Source organism: Hyaena hyaena, unplaced genomic scaffold, assembly GCF_003009895.1.
Source record: "Hyaena hyaena isolate Hyena2069 unplaced genomic scaffold, ASM300989v1 scaffold_374, whole genome shotgun sequence".
Lineage (NCBI taxonomy): Eukaryota > Metazoa > Chordata > Mammalia > Carnivora > Hyaenidae > Hyaena > Hyaena hyaena.
Genome location: NW_024081007.1, coordinates 286,104 through 296,577, shown reverse-complemented (window position 1 = coordinate 296,577; position 10,474 = coordinate 286,104). Strand labels below are relative to the sequence as shown.

At 54.5% G+C, this 10,474-nt stretch overlaps 1 protein-coding gene across 1 annotated transcript; it reads left to right on the top strand.

Annotated features, from left to right (window-relative positions):
- The first annotated feature begins 520 nt into the window (after nt 1-520).
- On the top strand, nt 521-9,567 carry CUNH1orf115 (chromosome unknown C1orf115 homolog). The gene is made up of 2 exons (XM_039250611.1): nt 521-905; nt 7,374-9,567. Exons 1-2 carry the CDS (start codon nt 618-620, stop codon nt 7,491-7,493), a joined length of 408 nt encoding a protein of 135 aa, XP_039106542.1. The 5' UTR covers nt 521-617; the 3' UTR covers nt 7,494-9,567.
- The last annotated feature ends 907 nt before the right edge of the window (nt 9,568-10,474 follow it).

The window sequence follows — 10,474 nt, the reverse complement described above, 5'->3', positions numbered from 1 at the left end:
CCCACCACCTCCTCAGCGGCACCGGGTATAATCTTTACTGTTATTATGATCGCCTCTGCCACTTTGTTTTTTTTTTTTTTTAAATATTTTTTATTTATTTCTAGGAGAGAGAGAGAGACAGCGTGAGCAGGGGAGGGTCAGAGAGGGAGTCACAGACTGAAACAGGCTCCAGGCTCCGAGCCGGCAGTCAGCACAGAGCCCGACGCGGGGCTCGAACCCACGAACCGCGAGATCATGACCTAAGCGAAAGTCGGACGCCTAACCGACTAAACCACCCAGGCGCCCCACCTCTGCCACTTTGAAGGCGGCAAATGAAGCCTCGTTATTTGGGGTTCACTTATTTCGTCGCAGGTGCGGATGAACGTGTTTTGTACTTTCACCGCGCACCCAGCTTTCGGGGTCCCCCCTCCCCGCTTTGGCCGCCAGGTGGCCGGGTGGGGCCGAGCGCGCAATTCTGAGCCCCGCCGCCAGGGGGCGCTGCCACCCAAGCCCCCCACCTCTACCTCCCCGCCCCGTCCGGACAGGGGCGGAGGGCCGGGCCCGCAAGCGCAGGAGCCGGCGGGGCGCAAAGGTTGGCGTCTTCTAGCCGCGACCTTCGCCGGAGGGGCCGCGGCAGCATGACGGTGGGAGCCAGGCTCCGAAGCAAGGCGGCGAGAGGCCTCCCGCGCCGCGGGCCCCGGGGGCGGGCGCGGACGGACGGGGACGAGGAGGCGGCCGCCCTCCTGGAGCAGCCGGAGCGCGGCGACCAGGCGGCGAGCTGGGCGAACGCGGGGCGCCCGGGCGCCCGGAGCGCGCGCAAGGTGCACCTGGCCGTGCTCCCCGAGCGCTACGAGCCGCTGGAGGAGCAGGCCCCCGGCGAGAAGCCCAAGAGGCGGTACCGGCAGAAGCTGAAGAAGTACGGCAAGGTAGGGCCCCGGCTTCCTGACCGATCGAAGGACCGAAGGGGTCGGGGGGTCGGGGCCGCCCCGTCCGGCTGCGCTCAGCTTCTCTGGGCCGCCCCCGCGTCCCCTCGCCAGCGTCGCTACTAGAGCACCAGAGAGAGTTCCGCCTGTCGGCTGGGAGGTGAGGGTAAAGTCGCAAGTAATGACACAAGCCAAGCCCGAGCTTTCGGGGAGCACCGATCCATCCGCTACTCCGGGGCTGGCGGGGTGGTAACCTTTCCAACGTGTCCCAACGCTCCCGGTGGTTCGGATCCCGGTGTGTCTTACCCTCCCTTGTACAGTTGGTTAGGACGGGAGTCAGTCACCCTATTTTACAGATGGGAATACGGAGGCATTAGGGTGGTCAGGGGACTTGTAGACGGTGACCCAGCTGGAAAGTGGGGAGCTGGGGGCCAGTTCATCTGTTCTCTGGCAACATCCGCGCCGGGGTGTCCCACCAGCCGAGAATTGTTTGGGTTAACACCTCCAGATGTTCCCAAGGTTATTTCCAGGGCCTGGGAGCTCAACAAATACATAAACAGACTTGTTGGATCTACTTGTCTCTTATCCCAGCTGGCTACGGTGTGTTCTGGGGCCTGCAGACGTACTAACGCCTTGGGTGGGGGGAGGAGAGTAAGAGGAGGGGGTGAGACAGAGAAGGGGAGACAGAATATTGATATGGGATAAAATGACAGTGTCCCTCTCAGAGGTCAAAGCCCAGGGTGCCCAAGTGCCTCTGCCTGGAGTCAGTCCCTGGGGCTGGACAGGACCAAGCAGAAGACTTGTCGCAGAACTCACTGTGCCCTGGCCGGAGGCGCCGTCTGATGGACTGGCTCATTATCTGTGTCAGCCAGTGGCCTCTTATCACATCTAAAACCGTCCAGTGTCCACTCCTAGGAACTTCGGGTTATTATCCCCTGTAAACAGCAGCCAGCAGCTTTGGGAGTGGCGTGCGAGCAGGCAGGGGTATATGTATTACTAAAAACTGTGAAGTCGGGACTTTCCGGCTCAGAGTCGTGCTAGGACCGAGCACGTTCTTCCTGGTCTCCGTGGAGCACGAAGAAGCAAGCCAGCCTTTGCCTCTCAGCTGGTGAACTGATAATGTGGACATCTGGGGTCACAGGCTGGCGCTGGAAGGTGGTGTTGGGAGCTCACGACGTGCAGGGATTGTGCTAACTGTGCAGAGACTGTACTATCCACTGGAGATACAAAAATAGCTACAGCGCAGTCCTGCCCTGGCAAAGTCCACACCTCCCAGGGAGATCCCGGCATACTTGGGGCGCTGCCATGGAGCCACATGGTACAGAGTCGTCAGAGAGGAGGTTGTAAAGTCGGGGACATTTTAAGTATTTATTTTTGAGAGAGCGCGTGCGTGTGTGCACACGCGGGGGAGGGGCAGAGAGAGAGAGGGAGACACAGAATCTGAAGCCGGCTCCGGGCTCTGAGCTGTCAGCACAGAGCTCGATGTGGGGCTTGGACTCGGAAGGTGAGATCGTGACCTAGGTGGAAGTCGGATGCTTAACTGACTGAGCCGCCCAGGCGCCCCAAGTCAGGGACATTCTCAAATCAACGATGATCTCTAAAGTAAAAGATTGAGTTAAGGTTTCACAGGTTAATGACAAGGTACTACTTTACACTCACTAGGATGGCTATTATTAAAACAGAACAAAACAAAATAACAAGTGTTGGCAAAGATGTGGAGAAATTGGAATTCCGTGAATTGCTAAGGGAAATGTAAATGGTCCCGCTGCTGTGGTAAACAGGTCAGTGGTTGGTGACAAAATTAAACATAGAACTACCATATGATTTAGCAGTTCTACCCCTAGGTATATACTCAAGATAACTGAGAATAAGAACTCAAATAATGTATACTGGAGAGAGTGAGCACATAGAACATATACACGTGTTCATGGCAGCATTATTCAAAATAGCCAGAAGGTAGAAATAGCCCACATGTCTATCCATCAGCTGATACATGTGGTGTATACATATGTGGTGTATGTGCATGATGTGTATATGTATGATGGAACATTACTCAGCTTTAAAAGGAATGAAGCACTGACACATGCTAGAGCATGGATGTGACCCAGGTAGCTGCGTCCGAGGAGGGTCCTCGGCTTCGTGCAGGATGGAACTCAAACTTGAGTCGAGAAGAGATAGCAGAGTTTACTGAAGACACAGAGAGAGAATATAGATACAGAGTGTCTGGGAGACCAGGAAAGAACCGTGAGTGTCGTCTGTGCTTGGGGCCTGGGGATTTTTCTGTGGGTGATGGTCAGGTGCGTGTATCTGCCCAGGCAGCCGGGAACAAAGACGAGGCTGTAGATCCTCACAAGTCACTTACGTCCTGGAGCAGAGGTCTCGATGAGTCAGCGATCTCAGAACGACCGTGCCTGGACACTCCTTAGAGGTGTTACTGATTGTGCTGGAAGATGCCAATGATTACATCCTTGCCCTTTACAAAAGAGACACGTGCTATCTGTTCTATAAGGTGTGTGTAAGGCAAGAGTGTAGGTCCCAGCAAAACGAGAAGCAGAAAGAAGAGAGAGCTCTTGCGTGGGGTCCCTTCAGGTTCCGTGTCTCGGATGAACCTCTAAAACGTCATGCTGAGTGAAAGAAACCAGACAAACAGGTCACATGTTGTATGTATGTAGGATTCCATTTATTTAGAATATCCAAAATACGTAAATGAAGAGAGAGGGAAGCAGATGGGGGGTGGGGCGGTTGCCAGTGACTGGGGAGGAGAAATGGACAACTGGGTAATGGGTGTGGCTCTTCTGTTCGGGTGATGAAAACGATTTGTTTTTTGTTTTTGTTTTTTTTTTAATGTTTTATTTCTGAGAGAGAGAGAGAGAGAGCGTGAGCAGGGGAGGGTCAGAGAGAGAGGGAGACACAGCATCTGAAACAGGCTCCAGGCTCTGAGCTGGCCCTCAGCACAGAGCCTGACGCAGGGCTCAAACCCACAAACCGTGAGATCATGACTTGAGCCGAAGTTGGACGCTTAACCGACTGAGCCACCCAGGCGCCCCAGTGAAAACGTTTTGGAAGTGGGTGGAAGTGGTAGTCTCACAGCATTGTAAGTTTTACAAGATGCCACCAAATTTTTCACTTTACTTTAAAAAAAATGTTTAAGTTTATTTACTTATTTTGAGAGAGAGAGAGAGAACGCGCATGCGTATGCCTGCATGCGCACCTGAGCGGGGGAGGGGCAGTGAGAGAGCGCATCCCACGAAGGCTTCATGCTGTCAGCCCAGAGCCCAACGTGGTACTCGACCTGAGCTCAGACCTAGAGTCGACTGGCTTAACCGGCTGAGCCACCCAGGTACCCCAATCTTTTCACTTCAAAATGATTAAATTTTATGTTATGTATATTTCACCCCCCCTTTTTTTTTTTTTTTTTTGCAAAAAGACCGAATGTACCAGACAGAGAAGGGGTGGCATCCAAGGCGGAGGGAACAGTGCAGGCAGGGATGTGGGCAGCGAAAGCTCTGGAGTGTCCCGCCCTAGCTCGGTAGACACAGGGAGCCAGCTGAGGGGACCTTGTCAGGTTAGAGTTGGATGTGTCCTTTCTGCTTGAACTTCTGCTTTCTTGGAGGCGTCTGGGAAGGCAATCAGGTTCCAATGTGGAGGAAGAAACAGCCCCCCATCCCACCCCCTTTGCGGAAAATCCATGGGAACATTGAAGCCTGAGCTAGAAGTGTGGGACGGGCGTGTCCCCGCGTTAGCCAGCAGGTGGGTTTGCGCCTTCCTGGGCCCGTGGGAATAGGTGGTGGCCGCCCGCGCTCCAGGGTGTTAACGAATGGCTTTTCCTTCAAGCGAGGGCGCCTGCATCCACATTCATCTGTTAACCGTTCAAGTCCTCTGCCCCCGTCCCTTCCTGTTTCGGTTTAAAGAAAGGCCACTTGGCCTTTGTGAGAAGTGACCGGATTTCTTCTCGCCTGCTGCCTTGTGGTCCCAGCCAGGGTGGACCCCAGGGTTGAGCGGGTCTGGCCTCTCGGAGGAGGCTCAGACTCAGGGGCTGTGTGCCTGGACTCTGGCAGTCAGGGGCCCCTGGTGGCTTGTAAGTAGTGTCTTCACGTGGCGCTTTACTTGCCATTGACGTGCGGTTTTCTGGGTACAGGGGAGGGGGAGGAACCTACGTTTGCTGATCCGTGACAGGGCGCCAGGTTTTATATGTGGGACATCCCGATCGTCCCCCAAACCTTGGAAAGCGGGGGAGGGGGGCATTTCGCAGTGATGGACGTTGGAACTGAAGATGGTTAAGCTGTTCAAGGCCGCGCAGCTAGAAAGCAGCCGGGCTGGGGGCCGGAGTCCCGCCTGGCCTGCCTGTGCAGCACTAGGTTAAGGGGACTAAAGATTAAACTTAGCTTAAGATGAGAAGTTGCCTTAGGGTGCCCGGGTGGCTCAGTGAGTTTGGCGTCCGACTTCAGCTCAGGTCATGGCCTCACTGTTTGAGGGTTTGAGCCCTGTGTTGGGCTCTGTGCTGACAGTTTGGAACCTGGAGCCTGTTTCTCTCTCTCTTTCAAAATAAATAAAAACATTAAAAAAAATTTTTTTTTAAAGTGAGAGGTTGCATTGGGGGCACCTGGGTGGCTCCGTCAGTTGAGTATCTGACTCGTGGTTTCAGCTCAGGTCAGGATCTCAGAGTTCATGAGTTCAAGCCCCACATCCGGCTCTGCATGGACAGGCAAGTTCACCCGGCAGCTAGGAGAGGCTCAGAAAGAGAGAATGTCGGGTGCGGGATAACCTTTATCTCAAGAAGGAGAAAAATGTCCTCATGCTGTAGGCAGCAAGCAGGTAAGGACAGGGACACTGGAGCCACACCGCCAGGCTCCAGCCCCTGCCCCGGCACCTGTTGGCTGCTGTGCCCACCTCTCTGCCTCAGTTTCCTCATCTGTAACATGGGATAAGACTAGGGTTGTAGCAAGGAGTAAGTGAGTTTATCCACGCAGAGAGCTCAGAGTCCAGCTGGCATGTGGAAAGGCTTTTGTGACTATTGGCTGTTATCTCAGGGGGTGAAAGAGAGACTTTGTGTGACTGTTTCTTTCCTGATTAGTTTTTTTATGGTTGTTCATTTATTTGGGGGGGGGGGATCATGAGCAGGAAGAGACGCAGAGAGGGAGGGAGAGAGAGAATCCCAAGCAGGCTTTGCACCCTCAGCACAGAACCTGATGCGGGGCACGAACTTGCAAACCGCGAGATCATAACCTGAGTCAGAACCAAGAGTTGGCCGCTTAACCGACTGAGCTACCCAAATGCCCCAGTTTTTATTGTTTTTTAAATGTCTCTTTACTTTTGAGAGAGAGAGAGAAAGGGAGACAGAGGATCCGAAGAGGGCTCTGCACTGACAGCAGAGAGCCTGATGCGGGGCTCGAACTCACGAACCGTGAGATCATGACCTGAGCTGAAGTCGGACGCTTAACCGACAGAGCCACCCAGGCATCCCAAGGAATTGTTTTTTTTAATGTTTATTATTTTTGAGAGAGAGAGAGTACATGTATGTGAGTGGAGGAGGGGCAGAGAGAGAGGGAGACACAGAATCCGAAACAGGCTCCAGGCTGTCAGCATAGAGCCTGACCTGGGGCTCAAACCCACAGAGCATGAGATCATGACCTGAGCCAAAGTCAGATGCTTAAGGGACTGACCTAGCCAGACGCCCCTACCTTCAAGGAGGTGGCAATTGTGCTGAAGGGTGCAGCAGTCAGAGCAGCAGACTTTAGAGACAAATGTGTAGGTTGGACAGGAATGTGCCCCGAGACAGAGGGAGGACAGAGTCCGCTCTCAGATCCGGCGGATGAAGGAAAACCTGGCTCAGCCCTCAGATGATGCAGCAACTCAGCTGGAACAGAGAAGAGTGAACTTTGGTTTAAAAAACAGAACAAGGGGCACTTGGGTGGCTCAGTCACTTGGGCGTCCAACTCTTGATTTCAGCCTGGGTCATGGTCCCACAGTTCGTAAGATCAAGCCCCACGTGGGGCTCTGTGTTGATGGCGTGGACACATGCTCTCACTCAAAATACATAAACGTAGGAAAAAGTAAAATAAAATAATAATAAATAAAACATAAAACAAAACCAGGGGCACCTGGCTGGCTCAGTCAGTAGGACATGTGACTCTTGATCTCAGGGCAGGGAGTTCAAGCCCCATGTTGGGCATGGAGCCTACCTTGAAAAAAAGAAGAAACAACACTGGTTTGGTTTTAGAACTAGCAGCCTGACTACTGTCCCCGAGATGTCTGATCTGGAAATACACGGTGCTTGGACTACTTTGCAAGATGATGATGTGTGTTCTGAGCCCTTACATGTTCTGATACTGGGGGGGAGGGGATGGAGGGATGTGAAATGTGCTAACTTGGAAACTGGCTCATTTACCCTGAGAGTCACCGTTGTGTCTGAGGGATTACAAAGTTGCCTAATCCAACCCCTTTGCTTTTCTCTTCTCTTCCTAAAAACAGAATGTGGGCAAGGTCATCACCAAAGGATGCCACTACGTGGTCATCGGCCTGCAGGGATTCGCCGCCGCCTACTCCGCCCCCTTCGGAGTAGCCACCAGCGTGGTCTCGTTCGTCCGCTAGTGGGCGCTGCGGCGGCAGACACTTTCCAGAAAGGATGGATGCTCCCCTGCTCCAGGAGCCTCTGAATCCAGGACCATTTCCGACCCGAACCCACAAAATCCTTGGAGGAAGACAGTGGCTTCCCTTGTTGATTTGGATGAATGCTGTGAATAGAACATCCCTGCGCATCTGCTGAGCTTTTCAGGACTCTGGGACACAGGTGGCTCCGAAGGACAGTCCCACAGAGTGTTAGGCCCGTGTTCGCTTTGGGATTACGGTTTGCCCTCCGTTCCGAGGGCAGTAGAGGAGCTGTCTGTCTGCCCAGCACCCCATCTCCTTCCTCCACCCTGTCGTCACCAAGAAGCAAGGAAGGAAAATCTCTTAGAAGGTTGTGACGCTTTTAAGACATTTGAGGAGACGTGTGACTGCTTAAAGCAGATCAAGTTTGTGCTTCCCACCCTCCCATGAGGCCAGCGTGCAGCAGCAGCTGGGATGAGGGAGCGGGGAGGCCACGTTCACACGCAGGCTGGGTCGGACAGGCTGCTGGAGGGAGTGCCCGCGTGGAGCCCGGGCCGGCCCTGTGCGCTGCGGGTTCGGGGCTGCATGCCTGCGGCTGGCGGGTGGGCCTCCTGACTCCGCTACCAGGCACCGTCACCTGCTCCCCACGGCGTCCAGTGCCTCCACGCCAAGCTGCCGAGGGCTCTTTGTCTCTGGAGAGAGGGGGACGCTGTGCCTGGCAAGGGAAGTGTGTGATTTGGGGAAGGACCCAGGAGGTAGGAGACAGGTGTGCTGAAAGTAGGAACAGAAAGATGGTGGACAGGAAAAGGGGAGGTACGGGAGCCGGGTCTGGTTTACCGGCGCTGGGCCTTCAGCTCGGGGTAGGGACCCGGGAGGCTGGGCGGCTAGAGGTGCCGCGGCCGGTGCTTAGAATCCCTCTGGTGCCCGTGAGCCCTCACCAGCTGCCCTTGTAGCTTCCTTTCCTCGCGCGCTGCCAAGCTTGTCCCCAGGACGACCCGCGGCCTGCTGTTGGACCCCTGGGCAGGGGGGTGAAAGGAGGCTCCTCCTCTTACCATAGCGCTCGTGATGGGCCACTGTGCTGACTGTCGGCAGACTCTCCAGAGGTCCCAAATGACGGTCTCGGATCGGTCTGTAGAATGGGTATTAACACCTGCCCGCTGCCCCAGCGAGTCTCCCAGGCCCCGCAGAGGCGGCCTCCGTGTCCACGCCTCCCCGGTCAAGCCAACCAGGTGGCCCCTGGAAGTGGACAGACAGGGACAGAAAAAGGAATGGGTGGAAGAGGAAGTTGTGGCTGGACTTGACCTCACGTTCTGGAGACCCATGTTGAAGCTGAACTTGGATCCAGTTCCTGGATCATTAATATTTGTGAGGAAAAGAGAAAACAGACAGTCTTGTTTTAACTCAAATGATGAAGGTTGATCACGGCACGTTTTCACACATGGAAGGTAATCAGAGCTTGCCTGGTGGCTCTGGGACCTGGGGGGGGGGGGGGGACAGAAGAGACGGGTTTCAGGGAGAGCCAGGCCTGCACGGCCCGCTAGTGACCAAAGGGCGCTGCAGGAAGCAGCCTGTGGTGAACTTGGAGGATGCCCTTCCCCAGGGGGACCCAGTGATGCCGACCAGCCCCTGAGAAGCTCACGGAGTCCCCCTGGGGGAATGGAAGTGTGACCCAGAAAGGGACCAGAGCCGCCAGGGCCTCGCCAGTGAAAGCTTTCCCCACCCCACCCCCAGACAGGAGCCACTATCGGGCCAGGCACATTTGACCCTGAAATTCGTATCGTCTGGTTAAGAATTAACCCAGAAATTTCCCAAGTCAGAATCTCGCAGGGATTGTCCTGGGAGCCAGATTCTTGTGTCCAGATGGACTTCTCCAAGCCGCTCAGACAGAGGGCTCCCCTCCCCGGCGACCGGGCGCCCGTGTTGCAGATCACGCGTTCACCCTTTCTCTGTCTTCAGCTTTTTTTTAATCAGGGCCCACTCCCTACTGAGAATTGAGTCTTCGAGCTTTGCTTTTCCACGCTTGACCAAGAGGCTTCTTTTGATTCCTTTATGTAAATAAAACCCCGGATTTGTGTAAGGTTTCTGTGTGTGAAGTTTTTCTGCCCCTCACTTTCGGGCCTTGCCTCAGAGAGATTCCTGCAGCGCAGGCCAAGGCTAATGTCGTGCAGCAGGTGAGGGCCGGTCAGGCACCTCCCGGGGGCACCTGTTGCCACCAGAAGAAGCCTAGTGCCCTCCAGGGCCCAAGGGGAGAGAGAGGGTCCCTATTCCCCCCGGAACTTTGCTTGGGTGTTAAGGGGGGGTGGGGGAGGGGGGAGGGGTTGAGGCAGGGAGTTCTCTAGAAACCCAGCAGGAGAGGTTTCAGTGTGTGGGTGCCTCAGCTAACACGTTTGTTGAAAGTGAACATTTCCAGAACCTCCAATTGCACAAAACCAGCCTTTGTGCTCCAGAGCCCAAACATTTAACTCGAAGATAGAGGCTGAGTATAAAAGAGGAAGGCGGTTTCTTACTTTCCCAGGGAAAGGAGGCTGCAGCCCACTAGCGCCTCTCAGAGTGCAAGCCCCGCCCCGCCAGGGTAAAGGGCTGAGGTGTTTCGAGGAAAATACAGGATCCGTATTTTCTGAGAGATTTTACTCATTAGATTACCTCTTTATTATAAAAGGATAGAACTCGGGGCGCCTGGGCAGCTGAGTCGGTTAAGTGTCTGACTTCAGCTCAGGTCATGATTTCATGGGTTGTGTGTTCTAGCCCCGCATCGGGCTCTGTGCTAACAGCTGGGAGGCTGGAGCCTGGAGCCTGCTTTGGATTCTGTGTCTTCCTCTTTCTCTGCCCCTGCTCTGCTCATGCTCTGTCTCTCTCTCTCTGTGAAAAATAAAAAAAAAAATTTTAAATTTAAAAAGATACAACTCAGAATCAGCTGGACAGAAGAGATGCACAGGGTGAGGTACGGGCACAGGCTTGCGTGTGTCTCCATACACACCTCTCTC

Coding starts and splice junctions, on each gene's coding strand:
- CUNH1orf115 (XM_039250611.1), top strand. CDS start 618: ATGACGGTGGGAGCCAGGCTCCGAAGCAAGGCGGCGAGAGGCCTCCCG. Junction 906..7,373: donor AGCTGAAGAAGTACGGCAAG/GTAGGGCCCCGG, acceptor TCCTAAAAACAG/AATGTGGGCAAGGTCATCAC.